This window comes from Amblyraja radiata, chromosome 2, assembly GCF_010909765.2.
Source record: "Amblyraja radiata isolate CabotCenter1 chromosome 2, sAmbRad1.1.pri, whole genome shotgun sequence".
NCBI classification, from domain to species: domain Eukaryota; kingdom Metazoa; phylum Chordata; class Chondrichthyes; order Rajiformes; family Rajidae; genus Amblyraja; species Amblyraja radiata.
In genome coordinates this window covers 56,292,537-56,310,557 of record NC_045957.1, presented here as the reverse complement: position 1 = coordinate 56,310,557, position 18,021 = coordinate 56,292,537, and the positions used below count along the sequence as shown (strand labels likewise).

The 18,021-nt window shown below is 45.3% G+C and overlaps 1 protein-coding gene across 4 annotated transcripts in view; it reads right to left on the bottom strand.

Annotated features, from left to right (window-relative positions):
- rarb (retinoic acid receptor beta) overlaps positions 1-18,021 on the bottom strand; it is a 124,639-nt gene that overhangs the window by 75,646 nt on the left and 30,972 nt on the right. Inside the window, exon 1 of one of the 4 annotated variants that reach the window (XM_033046951.1) lies at positions 3,069-3,126. The exons of the other annotated variants lie outside the window; for them this stretch is intronic. Within the exon in view, the coding sequence (XP_032902842.1) occupies positions 3,069-3,111 (43 nt within the window). The 5' untranslated portion in view covers positions 3,112-3,126. Of the gene's footprint in view, positions 1-3,068; positions 3,127-18,021 lie in introns of those variants that run through there. 4 annotated transcript variants of the gene reach the window in all.

Sequence of the window (18,021 nt, the reverse complement as noted above, 5' to 3'; positions counted from 1 at the left end):
GATAAGGGAATGTCTGACAAGTGAGAGACTTTCAAAAGTGAGATAGCATGTGTACAGGTGTAGCGTGTTCCCATTAGGGTGAAGGACTAGGACGGCAAATGTAGGGGTCCTTGGTTGATGCGTGATGTTAAGGAAATGAAGGCATATGTCAGATTCAGGCAGTCGTGATCAAGTGAATCCCTCCATTAGTATAAGATGTGAAGGAGTACACTTAGGAAGGCAATCAAGAAGGCAAATAGAGGATATGGAAGGGATTTGCAAGCAAGGTAGAGTAAAGTCCTCAGAGATTCTACATATTAGGAAGAGAAGAATGACAATGGAAAGAGTAGGTCCCCATCTCAGTATAAAGCCACAAATGATGGGGAAGTTAATAAATGGGTATTTCTACCTGTTTTTACTGAGAGGATCATGGAGTCGTGCTGTCTTTAAATTAATCATATATAAATTATCAAAGATGATGTGGTGGCAATTTCAAAGTACATCAAGATGGATAAATCCCCAGGGCCTGACCAAGTACATCCTCGGGCCTTGTGGAAAGCTTGGGAAGAAATTGTGGAGGCACTTGCAGAGATATTTGTATCATCCTTAGCCTCAGGTGAAGTTCCATGAGACTGGAGGATGGCTAATGTACCGTTATTTAAGAAGAGCAGCAAAGTCAAGCCAGGGAACAACTAACTGATGAACGTGACAACAGTGGTGGGGAGGTTGTTGGAGAGGAGTCTGAAGGATGGAATCTATCAGCACTTGTATAGGCAGGGATTGATTTGAGATAGTCAGCATTGCTTTGTGCATGGGAAATCATGTTTCACAAACCTGGTATGGTTTTTTGAAGAGGTCATTAAGTGGATGTTTGGGGGCAGGGCAGTGGACACTGTCTATTGATGGACTTTAGCAAAGCTATTGACAAGGTGCTGCTTTGCAGGCTAGCCTTGGAAGGTTAGATCATATGGAAGCTAATGTGAGCTCGCGAAATAAATTCAAAAAGTGCCACCGAGGATGGCGTTGGATCCACAGTTGTTTATTATCTACATTAATGATTTGGTTGATAATGTAGTTAATATTGTCAGTAAATATGCAGATGACATCAAAACTAATGGTATAGTAGAGGTGAGAAAGAATAGCTCCGTTCACAGCTGGAATTAGATGTGTTGGGAAAGGGGGTCAAGAATGGCAAATGGATTTTAACTCTGTCTAGTATGAGGTGTTGCAGTTTAGTATGTTAGTAAACCATGGTAGAATTACATGGTAAATGGTAGAGCTGTGAAGAGTGTTGTGGAACACAGGGATCTAGGAGTACAAGTACATGGTTCCTTGAAGGTAATGGTTCAGGGTGGTGCAGAATACATTTGACACCCTTCGTTAGAAAGGGTATTGAGTACAAAGGTTGGCACATCATGAAAAACCACATTTGGAGAACTGTGTGTAGTTCTGACCACCCATCTATAGGATGGATGTCAATAAGTTGGAAAGGATACAGAGAAGATTCACCAGGATGTTACCTGGACTCGCGGGCTTGAGTTAGAGGGAGTGTAGAGAGCTGTGGAATGATCTTAGTGTACAAAATTATGATGGGGTAGACACAAAATGCTGAAGTAACTCAGCTAGACAGGCAGTAACTCTGGAGAGAAGGAATGGGTGACTCTTCTTCAGACACGAAACGTCACCCATTCCTTCTCTCCCGAGATGCTGTCTGTCCCGCTGAGTTACTTCAGCATTTTGTGTCTATCTTCGATTTAAACCAGCATCTGCAGTTCTTTCCTAAAAATTATGAGGGGTGTGGATAAAGTGAACAATCACAAATCTTTTTCTAATGCACATTGGCTTTAGGTGAGTGGGGAGAGATTAAGGATGGACATCAGTGGCAACTGTTTCACTCAGAGAGTAGTCCATGCCTGGAACAAGCTGCCAGGCATTTTCAAATGACATTTAGGACTATTCCAAAATGCCAAATTGGTTGACATGGACATGTAGGGTGAAGGGCTAGTTTCTGTGCTTTATAACTCTGAGTCTATCACCTGTTTGTTATACATCCATTTGCTTTTCCATTAATTTCAGAGAACTTGATACCCAAAATCTAGATTCTCCACCTGCACTGCACCTTCATCAGCAGAGTCTTTAGTACTTGATTTCACCTGATGTAATATTGCATGACTTTATAAACAACCAGGTGATCTGGTTTGTCAGAACACTGCTCAGGCAGTGCATCAGAAATCCACCTGCCATTTCACAACAACAGGTAAATGTAAAATGGAAAATGTATTTGGTATTTTAGTTTAATGCTATAGCTTTTGATATTGTCTTCTCAGTGAAAGAATACTTGAAGTTGACATTGTTTTTACAAATTCATGCTTGTGGACAATGTTCCAGGGTATATTCCTCGGTACAAATGAGTATCTGTATCGGCTTGATCGTGGGATGGCCGCAATTTCAATGCAATACTGCTTTGAAGCACTGGGTGGGAAAACAGCTATTGGTGTTTCAAGGACCACATATTATTGGGCTTGACCATAGTACACATACTTTCATTGTGATGGCTTGGATTCCTTGGTTTGTGAACCCTTGTTCTCCATTGACCTACTGACAAGTCCACAGTCTTGGATCTTCAATGGTACTTTATTGTCACGTGTAGCGAGGCACAGTGGGATTTGATTTACCATACAGTCATACAAAATAAAGTTACAAGATACATAACTACATAAAGATTAAACATAGACTTAAACAGCCACCACAGGGGCATGTGAGAATCCGCAGGGCACACAGCATAAGCGGAGACCCACAGCCATCAGTTCAATGTCCGGACCACACACACGCACCTTCACTTTGATGTGACCAGAGTTGTACCGACTGCTCTCATTCTCTCTGCAGTCCCTGTCAGCCAAAACAGTCAGAAAGCTGTCCACACTCGCACTAGACTCCGGGATGTCCTCATGGAGCCATGTTCCCACAAAACACCGAGATTACTGTATTCATGGCACTCCCTCTGAGTCCCCACCAGTGCAGGCACAGCGCGTTCATCTTTCTCGGCGACCTCACATTCCCCACTGTGATGGAAGGCAAATAACTTATACCTTCTTTCCTCCTTTTCTCTTGCAGTTGAGGCAATCGACACATCCGCAGTCGGGGTGATCAAAGCTCCCGCAGTCGGCGATCGAAGCCCCCACATAGGAGCGATCGAGGCTCCAGCGATCGGGGCGGTCGAAACTCCTGTGGTTGGAGCTCCCAAAGTCGATCCCTAACAAAGGGACGCCAGCTTCACGATGTTAAGGCTGCAGTGCGGACGGAGATACGATATGGAAAAAGTTGCATCTCGGTCGAGGGAAGAGATTTTAAAAAATTCCCCCAACCCCACCCATCTCCACTTAATACAAAACTAAAGATACACTAAAAGATACAAGTAAAAACAGACTAAAAACAACAAAAAGACGAGACAGGCTGTTGGCGAGGCTGCCATGTCCAGTGCCACCCGGTGATATTGCGACTCCAGTTCTGAAATCTAGCTATCTCACCACCCTCCTCCAATCTCTGAACATCCAAACCAACACAAGCCCCAAATGGGCACAGTTTTGCCACCTCCCACTCCATATTGACACTGGTGGTATTTGCATTTGTGTGATGCAGGGTACGCAATAGAGAGTGTTAAATGGACAAACAGCAGTGACCAGCCACTAGGGCCTCGGGTCCTACCCAATTATGATGCAATAAATCTACCGCTAAAACGATCACTGAGGTAAGCCAAGCAACCACACTTTAATGGCACAGATCAAGTTCTAGATCATTGTCTTAGAGTGAGCACACTGAGTGTAGTTGAGGACAAATGAATGGCCTTTCACAGTATACAGCAAGGTAGACTAAAAGCCAGGCCAGCTGGGAAAGAAAAAGTCCTGCTTTCTTGCTGGGATTTCTGATTGTGACTCAAACAAATTTAAAGCCAATTTGCTGGAAGAAAACTGGCCTGTATACAAAAATTGGGATATTGTTCTCAGAACACTTTGAGCCCACATATAACTCTCTCCATATAGCTGGTCCAAAGAAAACACAGACATCTGGCATTTCATAGTTGAATTTTTCACCAATACCTACTCCAATATGAGATTCTGAAGCAAGGATTGACCATGGCCCTGCCTGTCCATGGATTCACACATGTCCACAATGGAAACTCATGCTGGTGAGGAGGTTTGGTTGTGAGAAATGCATTGGGATTGGGGTTGACAGCATGTTGAGAAATTGAAAGATTTGCTCAATGTATGTCATTAGCCCACAGAGCTGAATAGATTCAGACAAAAATAGTAATTGTTAGAAATGCACAGTAGGAGAAACAATATTTGAAGGTTAAATATTTACCAAAGCTAGTTCAGGGCAAAAAATGTTGATTTTACTTTGCATTTAAATCTTAATGATATTATGTTTTTTTTTGTCTAAATTGTTAGGGGTCATGTTCGATCTACTGCAATATAGTTCATACATCAGCCCCAATTTTCACTTACATTGAGTTCAGTAAAAATTAAATTTTGAGAGAAATAGAAATCTTGATCATTCATGCATTTCGTTCAAATTATTGCATCATGTTAACATTTACCACCCTTCTGCTGCTCTAACAAGGGAACTGGCAGGAAAGCTATAGTGAATAAAGAACTGGCCTTCCATGTATACCTCCACCTTATGTAAAATGTCCCATCACCGTTCCAAAAGTGTCAACAATTGAAAGTAAATGCAAGCTGATGCCAGTTGGTAGAACCCCCCCCCCCCAAAACTAGAGCTCACACACACACAAAAAAAAGAATTGGGAATAGAAATAGGCTATTTGCCACCTGAGCCTCCTCTACCATTCAATAAGATCATGGCTGATTGGATCATAACATCACATTCCTACGTACCCCATGAACCTTTTCCTTCTTGCTTATCACAAATCTATCAACACTGTCATAAAAATATTTAAAGATTATGTTTTCACCGCAGTTTGAGGAAAGTGTTCCAAAGACTCAAAGTCAAAGTCAAAGTCAAAGTATCCTTTATTGTAATTCAGATCTTTCGGTCTGAACGAAATTTCATTGCCTTGCAGTCATACAAACAATAAAATAACAAAACACACAATAAACACAAATTTAACATCCACCACAGTGAGTTCACCAGGCACCTCCTCACTGTGATGGAAGGCAAAAGTCCTAAGTCTTTGTCTCTTCCCTCCTTGTTCTCCCTCTGCGCTGAGGCGATCCAGGCCTCCGATGTTGTGACCCCACCGGGTGATGGTAAGTAAGTCCCGCGGCTCAACCGTGTTCCGCAAACGGGACGGTTCAAACTCCGCGGCCCGGGGTGGTCGAAGCTGCCGAAGCTGCCGCTCTCCAGTCCAGCGGACGAAGCTGTTGCCGTGGGAGCTCCGGAAAAACAGGTCACCAACCTGTGACCTGCGAGCTCCCGATGATGTCGTCCACTGAGCCTGCGGCCGAACCTCCGAAATCGGGTCGCCTTTGCCGGAACGCCGCCACAGCCCCGAGCAGGGCCACCACCGCCGGAATACCGCCTCAGCCCCGAGTCAGGCCGCCGCCGTAACGCCACCACAGCCCCGATGTCGGCCAGCCTCATGTTGGTAAGTCCTGGCTGGCTCTGCCTCCGGAGCCTCGAGGTCGGTCCCAGTTGGAGGCCGCCAGCTCCACCATTAGGCCTCAGCGCAGACGGAGACGGAGACGGGGGATACAACAAGAAAAGTCGCACCCCCCCGAAGGAAAAGACTAAAACAAGTTTCTCCCACCCCCCCCCCCCCCCCCCCCCCACACATACACAACCTAATAACTAAAATTAACTAGCTAAAACAGGACAAGAAAACAACAAAAAAAGAAAGAACAGACGGACTGCAGGCGAGGCGCAGCTGCTAAGGCAGCACCGCCACTTCCGGACTCAGAGATATAGCTTCTCCTCTTCTCAGAATTAATTGGATTTTCCTTTATTTTTTAAACCGTTACACCTACCTCTAGCTAAGATAAAACATCCTCTCCACATTCACCGTGCCAAGACCGCTCAAGTTCCTATATATTTCAATCAAAGTCTTTTCACTCTTCTAAACACCAGAAGACACAAGCCTATTCTGTTCAACATTTCCTCATAGTTCACCGCACCTTTTCCAGTTATTAATCTAGAAACTTTCTCTGGGCTGTTTCCAAGACAATTACATTCTTCCTTAAACAAGAAGGGACACATTAGTGTACAAGTGGTCTCACAAATCTATATTATTATAAACCTCTGATCTTGGATGTTTACTTGTGGGTTTGCTTGTTTGCTTGCTTGCCTGAACTTTTTCTTTGATTCACATCTCCTCGAAAACCCGACGTGGTAACGGTGACATTTTTACATATTCCGGTAGAGATTTACCTCATGATTTCAAAAGTCCCTTCATCTGAAAATTTTTTAGTAAAATTGTTCACAAATCTGACATATCTTTAAAATCTAATGTGCAGAAGCGAGCTGGATGACGTCACAATGCTCCTCGCGGATTTTTTAAAAATATTTTATTTTATTAGAAGTAAGTACAAACATATGGCACCAAAGTGCCTAATATATATTTTCATAATACATTTTATGTACAGCTTCTTATTTTTTTTTGTTATATTAAAGAAAGATTAGAATAAGAAAAAGAAATTAGATAGTAAAGGATAGAAAAGCGTGAGATATATAGTGTGTGAAGAAAAAGAAGAAAGACGAATGAGTGAAGAAAGTTGAGAAAAAGAAAATAGAAAAAAGAGAATAAGACATTAAAAAAAAGGGTAAGGAGATCATTGTTTATAATCTTGACCAACCCTCGTCCAGTCCTGAAACAGTTAGTTTTTACAATTGTGTTGCACCATATGATTCCAAAAAGACGACAAATGGAGACCAACTCGTTATGAATTGGTCTGATTTATCCATTAGGAGGAATCGCATTTCCTCAAGATGTGCGGTGTCCAACATACTTGCAATCCACATTTTAAGCGTTGGTATTGATGTATTTTTCCAAAATTTAAGTATTAATTTTTTTGCTATTATTAAACCATAGTTAAAAAATAAATTTTGAGATGTGTTCAATTTATTCCCATCTTCCATTACTCCAAATATAATAATTTCAGTATTAGGTTCCATTCTTATCTTGAATAATTTTGTAAATATTTCGAAAATATCACTCCAAAATCTATAAAGTTTTATGCAGGAGACTAAGGAGTGTGTTATAGTTGCGTTTTGGGATAGACATTTATCACCAATGGGGGATATATTTGGATAAAATTTGTTCAATCTTGTTTTTGAATAATATAATCTATGTAAAATTTTTAATTGAATTTGATGCCACCACCCTCCACGCCCACCTCTCCCCCGGTTCTTCAAAAGACGCAGAAAGAACGAGCAAATGGGCTCTGTTCTGCAGTTGCCGGCGGCTTCCGAAGGCGATTCCGAGACTTTCCAAGTGCTTCCGAGGTCGACGCACGCCAGCCTCGGCTCGGCTTTCCCGAGAGCTGCCGAGAGCTTTTTACTAGTCGGGCCCTGTACTAGACCTCTCTCTCTCTCTCCCCGGGCTCTCTCCGCTTCTCACAACACCCTCTCTCGCCCGGCTCCCCTCCTCCTCTAACCCCCTCCATCTCTCCCCTCTCCTCTTCTCCCCCCCTTCTCCTCTCCCCCCTCTCCCACTCCCCTCCCTCCCCCTCATCTCTCCCTCCCCTTCCTCCTCTGCCCCCCTCCCCACTATCCCCCTCCATCCCCATACACCTTACTCCACCCCCCTCCACCTCTCCCCTCCGTCCCCTCCCTCCTCCTCTCTTCCCCCTCCTCCTCTCTCCCCTCTACTCTCTCTCCCCTTTCCCTCCCCCCTCTTCCCCCTCTCTACCCCCTCTCTCCCCTTCTACTTTCTTTCCCCCCTCCCTCCCTCCCACCTCTCCACCTCCCCTCCCCTCTACACCCCCCTCTCCCCCCCTCCACTCTCTCCCCCTCACTCTCCCCCCTCCCCTTCCCAGGAAAGAACTGCAGATGCTGGTTTAAATTGAAGGTAGACACAAAATGCTGGAGTAACTCAGCGGGACAGGCAGCATCACTGGAGAGAAGGAATGGGTGACGTTTCGGGCCGAGACCCTTCTTCAGCCAGAGATGCTGCCTGTCCCGCTGAGTTACTGCAGCATTTTGTGTCTACCAGCAGAGAACAGACAGCAGATTTGCGACTTTGCATTCAAAAGCCCAATTTAAGGTGTAATCTAAATCTGTTGTCAAGGTTTTGAGAGTGTCTTTTGCTCTTGTATTTTATTGCAAGACAAACCTTCCAGCACTGTATTCCCAGTGGAGAATCGCATGACTTGCAATCAAGTTGTAAATTCTGGTGCATGATTTTTTTCAACTGCCTTTCCAAATAATTATGAAAAGAGTGAGGGCCCAAATTTCTGCACATTTACACGTCCCTTTTGCCCGTGCGAAACTTGTTTAATGGGACATGACAATTTAAGCCTGCAATCTCCACCTTGCAGCACACATAATAAACCATGTTCTTCTAAAATGTCTCAATGGGTGGAAATCTACAACATAAACACACTTACAAATTGTGATCAATCAAAATCTTGTTCATTTGTTTTTCTAGGAGCAGAGGTTCAGTTACTGGGAACCTATAAATCACTTTGTGCATGAAGAGCAATGTGGTGAAGTGTGGAAAATCTCTATCCTTAAATTTCCTAACAACATTATGGTTAGTTTAGCTCCACACCTGGATGTCTAATTAATTGCTAGTCTCTTTTGGAGACTTCATGTGGACATCATGTGCAGAAAGTGTAAATGTTGACATGTGCCATGGCAGTGTACTTCAATGTCACCACTGCCTGAATAGATTGCAACATTGCCACTGCATCAAGTTCAAGCCACACTTCAGGGACTTTAAGACATAATGTAGGATGACACACGGCTGAGAAAGCTTAGGAAAGTGGGAAAGACTGTGTTTGAAGCAAGAAACCTATTTCCCTTTGCTGGTTATTTGGGTGCTATTTCTCTGGTGACTTGACCAATGTTTATCCCTCGTCCAACATCACTGTAACTAATTTTCTCATAATTCATTGAGGACTTACTATGTGTAAATTGGCTTCTGCATTCCCTACATTGCAAAGACAAGTACACTACAAAGCCATTGACTGGAAAGTTCTTGAGGATAACTAAAGTTATGAAAGACAACGCATAATTGCAAAATATTTGTTTTCTTTCTGAGGTGGTCAGAATTGAGGGAACTTCCCTATCATCAAGAAAGGTAGCCAGTTGTTCCTTGACTTACTTTCTGCATCTAATTGGTAAGGTAAAATCCAAACGCATCCTTGTTACCAATTTGCCCACCACTATTATTGATCTTGGGAAAAAATGATGCCTGAAAATTGCAGTGAGAACACTTTGCTGTTTTAGTTGTTCGAAGAATAAATCAAGATGACTATGAGAGCTATCTCTCTCTTCAAAGTGAACTTAAATTTTCAATCAAGGAAGTTATTGAAAAAAATGGTTGAAATCTTCCTTCTCTTTGAAACCTGATTCTTGAGCAAAAATGCATATTTGTTTAGACATTAATCAACAAAAGAGGTCAGAATTATAGTGAAACATTGCTGCCCAGATTGTCCTCCTGCAGCTGAGCCACCTCAGAAACACATTACCATTTTGATCAATTAAAAATCCAAAAGTATAAGGAAAGAATAGAAAATATGTGAATGTAAGACAAATATACCGAAAACAAAGTAAATAACTACGTATAAGAAGGAACTGCAGGTGATGGAAAATCAAAGGTAGACAAAAATGCTGGAGAAACTCAGCGGGTGAGGCAGCATCTATGGAGTGGAGGAAATAGACAACGTTTCGAGTTGAAACCCTTTTTCAGACTATAACTATAAATAACTATGTAAATGCTTCAGGTTTTCCTTTATTGTTTTCAAATTTTATGACACACTTCTGTGATAAAATAATCATTGATGGTGAAATAATACAGCTGACATTCGTGAAGTTTGATGTGATAAACTGATTTCCAGTATTCATGGCAAGATTCAATTACTTTTTCACATGAAAATTTACTGTCCCATCATTAGGCTTTCATTAAGAAAGAAAAATTCCCCCCCGCCAAAAAGGCACATTAATCTCAGTCTTAAATTTGCATGATGCAATCTCCATTCTACCGCTGCACCACAGAGAGCATACTAACATATGGCATCTCTGTGTGGTATCTCAGCTGCACGGAGGCGGAGAGGAGAGCTCTTCAGCGCGTCGTCCACAGAGCGCAGAAGGTAATTGGGACACAGCTACCAGCCTTGGAGGGCATCTACCACACGCGGTGCCTCAGGAAGGCAGTCAGCATCCACAAAGACTCCTCACACCCTTCTAATGGACTGTTCGAACTCCTACCTTCCGGCAGACGTTACAAGGCCTTCTACGCCCGCACCTCCAGACTCAGGAACAGCTTCATCCCCAGAGCTATAGCTGCTCTGAACCGGCCCTGCTGAGTGCCCCCCACCCCCATGGACTGTCTCCCTCAGATGGTCACGTCGCACATCGACCCGGCACAGACACATTTTCACTTTAGACTTTTTTGACTGTTTTACTGTTTTAATGTTCTTTTTATAAATCATGTTTCTCGGGGTATCTAAATCTAAATTTTATTAGTTGTTTAAGTTATGACATCGGATGGAAGCTGCATACCAAATCTCATTGCACATATGGGCAATGACAATAAAAGATATTATTATTATTATTATTATTATTATTATTATTATTGGCTTGTTTAACATTAACACAAATTATCTCCTTCCATTCACAAATTTAAAATGTCCACAGGACACTGTTATATATTGCACTCCTGTGAACTCTCACCAAGAACCTCAAGAGACAAGATAATTCACATGGGAATCAACATATTGCTCTCTTCTTCTTGCAATATGAAAATATTAGCCAGTTGCTAAAGGCTGTATAGTTCAAAGCCTGCAGTAGCAAAATAGTTCCTGAAATATTTGTCCTGTATGTGTCATTTTCCAGACCCTTTATCTCATCTATTATTTGTTGTCACCTTTACATTTGAGCAAGCAAAGCTATGGAATTATACAGCTTCAGGTATGAAAACATTTAGAGAGGTAAGGTGATTTAGTAAACAGTCATTAGGATGCATTGAGCTTGGGTTTTAAAAGCCTGAAAATCATAGTAGAGGGGGCTGAGGGAGATCAGTAGTTCCTTATTACTGATGCTGGAAAGAATGAACTAGAGTGATGCGTTTTGCTTCTGTTGCACAAGGGTGAATACAGGCCTGACCCTAACATTGGATGAAGATAAATGTTCATAATTTAACGCTGGCCCCACCATTGTATTACAAGTAATTGCATAGGGTGCACATCTCAGAAACAGCCATTGAGTATTTATGCTGTTCTCCAGCTTTTCAATTAATTCTATCAATACAAATACAAAGGAATACAAAAGACATTTATTATCATATACACCAATTGGTGTAGTGAAATTTGACTTGCCATTGCAGCACACAAATAAAGATAAGACACAACATTAAAGAATTTAACAATAAACATAAAAACATCCCCCCACAATGGTTCCCACTGTGAGGGAAGGCACAAAGTCTAGTCCCCATCCCCTTGTTCACCCATAGTCGGGCCTATTGAGGCCTCCGCAGTCGCCTTTACGGAGGCCCGATGTTCCAGGCTATTCTCGCCGGATGATGGGAGAATCCTCACACCGGCGTCGGGAGAATCCTGACAGCGGCATGGGAAACCTGGAACGGCCGCTTCCGTACCGGAGACCGCGGCTTCCGAAGCCAACAGGCTGCGCTGGACGGAACTGCACCACTGGCGATCTCGGCGAGAGATCCCAGGCTCCCGATGTTAAAGTCAGCGCTGCCGCCCGCGGCTGGCCGCTCCACAGACCCGCAGCTCCGCGATGTTCACCTGTGGTCTCAGCATGCCGGATCTCCAGCACGGCGACCCGGGCAAGGCATCGCCCGCTCCACGATAGCGCTCCAGCGCTGTGCCTCCGCCTCCGCCGAGGTTCTGGCCGGTCCCCTCAGGAAACGCCGCTCCAGACCCGTTGGTAGGCCGCGAGGACGGGTCGAAGATGCTGCCCGGAGAAAAGCCGCCTCTCCGACCAGGTAGGGACCAGGAAAAGCAGTTTCCCCCTTCCCCCCACCCCCCACATAAAAAAGAATAGACCTCCAAACTAAACACTTTTTAACACACTAAAAATAAAAGAAAGAAGCGAGAAGACAGACAGCTGCAGGCTGGGAAGCCATACCCAGCTGGACGGCACCCCCGTCCAGGAATAGCATCCTCTATTCCTTTCCATTACATGTCTATCTTCCCCATACGTCCACCTCCACTATCTGTGTCAGCTATTACCTATGGGTAGCAAGTTCCACATTCGCTGGGTAAACTCCCCATTGACCTCTTGCTGACTCTGCACCATTGCTCTTAGTTTTACACTTCTTCACTTGCTTCCTACAAGTGGGTGGTTTTGGAAATAGATGGCAGTGGAGTGAAATGTATTCAATGGTGACAACATGCCATAGATTCAATGCCAAACCACCAGCGTTTACATTAAATCCAAGTACTTGCAAGAAGCTGTGTTGGGGAAGGCAGGTTGGCAACTTTACTAAGAACAGTATTAACAACAGTTAGTAACTTAACTGAGCGTATGCAGGTTTCTCCGCTTCCTGAACTTGCCAGTGAAACTGAGATGAAAGAGCTTTGTGGTAGAAAGTGCTGCAGTAACACAGTTGCTTTCTTCAGTGGCTCTGCAAAAACGGTTTCTCTGCGGTAAATGTACCAGTGGATAGTCAACAAAACCTTGGAATAAGCTTTGTTAGAGTTGGAGCAATGGTTGTGAATTTTATTTTTGTACTAATCCTTTGGGTTTTCTAGTATCATATCAATGTGGGTACTATTTCTGCTGCAAAGTTGAGGGATCTTGAGGTTCAATGAGAATAACAATAGGTGCTCCTCACATCATTGCTGCTATACAAGAGTGAGGGAATCAACAGAAAAATGCTGCTCAAAGAGACAACGCACCAGGGATAAGATTTATCAATGTGCCAGATATCGATCACTCCAGAGGCTCAAGATGTCAAGATGAGAGCCATAGATAGGGTAGACAGTTTGAATGATTTTCCCGAGATGGAAACATCAAATACCAGAGGGCATAGCTTTAAGGTGAGAGGCGGAAAGTTTAAAGGAGTTGTGCAGGGCACCTTTTTTTACACAGAGGGTAGTGAGTGCCTGGAAAGTGATGCCAGAGTTGGTGGGTGAGGCAGATATGATAGTGGCATTTAAGAGACTTTTGGATAGGCACATGGGTAGGTAGAAATGACATGTTCGGCACAGATATTGAGGGCTGAAGTGCTTGTTCTTGTGCGAGAGGGGAAAGATTTAGAAGTGATCTGAGGGGCAACCTCTTCACGCAGAGGGTGGTGGGTATATGGAACAAGCTGCCAGAGGAAGTGGTTGACACGTGTATAATAGCAACATTTAAAAGACATTTCGACAGGTACATAGATGGAAAAGGTTTAGAGGGATGCGGGCCAAATATAGGCAAATGGGCATCTTGATTGGCATGGCCAGCTGGACTGAAGGGCTGTTTTCATGCTACATTAATCTATGATTTGATGATTCTATTAATGTAATTAATGACATCCTATGTGACTGTAATAATGACAATCCATCCCTCCCCATCTTTCGTGACACATGCTTTGACACAATTCCAGTGCTACTTTGCCAGTGCCCAGAATAGTCTGGTCCTGTTCTTCATAATCCAGTGATATTACGGAGTGACTTTCAATTGTTTTGCTTTCTAAACCTATCACATAAAATCTGGTGAATACCAATGATCTTTGGCCCCCTCCTCTTTCCTATCTACATGTTGGCCTTTGACAATATCGTGCAAAAATGCAATACTATCTTCACTACACTCAATTTATCCCCTACACAAACTCACTTGACCCATCCACTGTCTCTCACTGCTGAACTATTTGTCCAATTTACAATGCTATATGAGCAGAAATTTCTGACGATTACATTTCATAAAGAGCAAACCCATTGTCCACGTTCCAAACTCAGTGCTCCAGCTATCAAGTTTCTCCTTGGCATCTGTCTTAAAATGAGCTAAACTGCAAAAAACTGGTATGAATTCCATCCCTTCCTCTATCTTGCTTCAGCTTAATGCATTTTTACATCAGCAAATCTCCTGTTTCTAGTTTGTACACTTACCTATAAGTCTCCCTTTTTCTACTAGTTGATTTGTAGCTTACTTCTATTTATGTGGCAGATCCTTTATTTCTCATTTATCCAAACATTCCATTTCTATCCTCCGATGACTCCTTTTCTGAATGCACAGCAGATAGAGATGGGTGGGCGGCGCGACCGACGTCGCAGCGGCCTCTGCCGTCTGTCTGTCTTTTTTTATCCCGTTGAGGGTATAGTTTGTAGTGGGCTTTTAAATGTGTATGTGTGGGGGGCGGGGGGTGGGTGAGGGAAACTTTTAAATCTCTTCCCTGCACGGACACCCGACCTTTTCCCTGTCGGGTCTCCATTGTCGTTGGGGCCTAGCACCGTGGAGCGGCCTCCAACCGGAACGACCTGGGGGCTCAAGTCACGGAGCCTGCGGAGCTGCGGACCTACCATCGTAAGCGCCTTGAGTATTAGAAAGGCGCTATATAAATCCCATCCATTATTATTATTATTATCGTGGAGCTGGCCAGCTTCGGAGCGTGGAGAGTTCGGAGCGTGGAGAGCTGCGGTGGCGCGCGGCTGCGACCCGACTCCGGTGGATGGTGACACTGGGAGCTCGCGGGTCCCCGGTGGGAGACTGCTTTGCAGGGCATCGGCAACGGCGACTTCTCCTGCCGGAATTGCGGGGTTGAAAGTGACCTGGAGCGGGGCCTTACATCGTCCGGCGCGGCTTTAAATGGCCGTGGGACTTGCTATCGCCCGCCGGGGGCTCCAACATCAAGACCCGGAGCAGGGCCTTACATCGACCGGCGCGGCTTTAAATGGCCGCGGACTTGCTAGCGCCCGCCGGGGGCTTTGACTTTGACATCGGGAGAAGAATGGAGAGCAGGGGAGAGACAAGGCTTTGCCTTCCATCACAGTGAGGAGGAGATTCACTGTGATGGATGTTTGTGTAAATTGTGTTGGTGCGTGTCTTGGTTCTTTTCTTGTATGACTGCAGAAACCAAATTTCGTTTGAACCTCATGTGAGGTTCAAATGACAAATAAATGGTATTGTATTATTGTATTGTATTGTAGATGCACTCTTTTTCATCACTCTTTCTCTTTAAGTATGTCATACCATACTCCTCCATCTCAGCCATGATTTATCTGCACCCGTCTCCATAATCCAAATGACAGATAATTTTTTCTAATGTATTATTGGCCTTCATTTCCCATTTTGACCATGTTTAATTTATTTTAATGACTTCTCAAACTACAGCTCAGTTTTACCCTCCTGCTTTCTTCTGTTGCGATGCAAAGTATGTTTTCTCATAGTTGGTGGATGCTATACTTCCTTTTCATTTTACACTATCTTATTATTTTATGGTCAGGTCCAAGTAATTCACTCTTTTGAGAATCCCTGCATCCAACTCTTTCCCTCTACATTCCACATCCTGCCTTTCTTGTTGAAGTCTTTATGATCTCCCTATCTGACTTTCTCATGTCAACAAGGACACCTGCTGCAGAAACCTAACTATATTACTAAAAGTCTGTTCTTGACCGGTTTTGGCCATCTGTGCTGCGATTTCCGAGAGAACGCCGCCACCTATGGCCGTCATTTTTGGCCACCTCACTTAGAGCCCCCCTCCACCGTATGTGTGCCGAGGATTTTTCCCGTAGATGAAAAATGACTGAGATATTAATGATTTTACAAATTTCCCCATTCTCTCTGCTGCCCCTGCTGGCGGCAGGGGGGAGGGACTATTAAACCAGGAAGTGGTGTGCCTCAATCAGTGTCTGCAAGCTGGAGGAAGGCAGAGGGTCACATTTCTCTGAGCTGTGAATAACACTGAACACATGTCTACTCAAATGTAAGTGTCCTTAGTGGTTCTAAAACGCTTGCAGAATGTGTCTATTGGTTCTAAAATGTTTGCAAAAAGTGTTTATTGGTTCTAAAATATTTTCAAAAAGTGTCTCTTTTGGTTCTACAATGCTTGCAGAATGTGTCTTTTTTGGTTCTAAAATGCTTTTTAGGTTCTCCCCCCCCCCCCTTTCCACGCCTCCCCATTTCCTCTCCCCCCCCCTCCCCCCCCCCCTTTCCTCTCCCCCCTTCCTCTCCCCCCCTCTCCTCTCCCCCCCTCTCCTCTCCCCCCCTCTCCTCTCCCCCCCTCTCCTCTCCCCCCCTCTCCTCTCCCCCCTTCCCCCCTTTCCTCTCCCCCCCTCTCCTCTCCCCCCCTCTCCTCTCCCCCCCTCTCCTCTCCCCTCTCCTCTCCCCCCCCTCTCCTCTCCCCCCCCTCTCCTCTCCCCCCCTCTCCTCTCCCCCCTCTCCTCTCCCCCCTTCCTCTCTCCCCCCCTTCTCTCTCCCCCCCCTTGTCCTCTCCCCCCCTTCTCTCTCCCCCCTTGTCCTCTCCCCCCCTCTCCTCTCCTCCCCCCTCTCCTCTCCCTCCCCCCCCTCTTCCTCTCTCCTCGTCCCCCCTCCTCATACCTCTCCCCCCTCTCCTCTCTTCTCCCCCTCTCCTCTCTTCTCCCCCCTCTCCTCCCCCCTCACCTCTCCCCTCTCTTCTCTCCCCCTCTCCGACCCCTGCTGCTCTATACTCCCCGTCCTCCCCTCCTTCCCTCCCCCCCTCGCCCTCCCTCCCCCCCTCAGCCCTCACTCCCCCCCTCCCTCCCCCCTCCCCCATCCGCTCCGCCCTCCCTTCTTTCCCCCTCTCCCCTCCCCCCCCTCTCCTCCCCCCCTGCCTACTCATCCTCCCTCACTCTCCCCCGTCTCTCTCTCCATCGCCGTCCTCGCCCCACCTTTCCCCCCCCATCCCCCCCTCTCTCCTCTCTCCCTCCTCGCCACCCCCTCTCCCTCTTGCCCTCTCTCTCTGTCTCTGTCTCTCTCTCTGTCTCTGCCCCTTCTTTCTTTGCCCTCACTCTCTACCCCCCCCCCCCCCCCCCCCCTCTCTAGGTGTGACTGCAAGTTGGGGGCTATGCGTCAGTAGATAGGGTGTTTATGGGGTAAAAGGAGCAAATTAATAATATTAATATAATATCAAGGGGGGTAATTAGCGTGAGTGCGGGGGGGGGGGGATAGTTAGTGTGTGTGACCCTGCATGCCGCCTTCCCCCCCACAACCGCACGTTGGGGGAACAGACCCAACGGGTCTGCACTTGGTCTAGTTTATTGACTATAGCTGCACCTTCAGGGCCTGCCCCACTTGGGCGTCATTAGCGCGTCACGCAGGTGGCGCGTGAGGATTTTGAGAAACCCCAAATCCTGGGGCGCTGCGCTCTACCACGCATCACTGGCTATGCCAACACATCTCACCACGCGCCATGCGCGCGTAATGCACGCCATGCGCGCCTCGTGCATCGTGACGCGTAAATGATGTTGCGTAAATGACGCGCAAATAACGCCCAAGTGGGACAGGCCCTCAACATCATAATCCCATCCAAACCCATCTCAAAATTACTGGTCAGCAACTTACTCTGCCACTAGATCCTTGACTTTCTAACCCACAAATCACACTCAGTGAGGTTAGGTAACAATTCCTCCACAATTATTCTCAACACCCATGCCCTGCAAGTGATTGCATTCTCAGTCTCCTACTATACTATCAAGCATGATTATAGACAATAGACAATAGGTGCAGGAGTAGGCCATTCGACCCTTCAAGCCAGCACCGCCATTCAATGTGATCATGGCTGATCATCCCCAATCAGTACCCCGTTCCTACCTTCTCCCCATATCCTCTGACTCTGCTATTTTTAAGAGCCCTATCTAGCTCTCTCTTGAAAGCATCCAAATACAATTATGTGGCCAAATTATGTGGCTTAACGCCATCTACAAGTTTGCAGATTACACCACCGTTCAGCATGTCTCC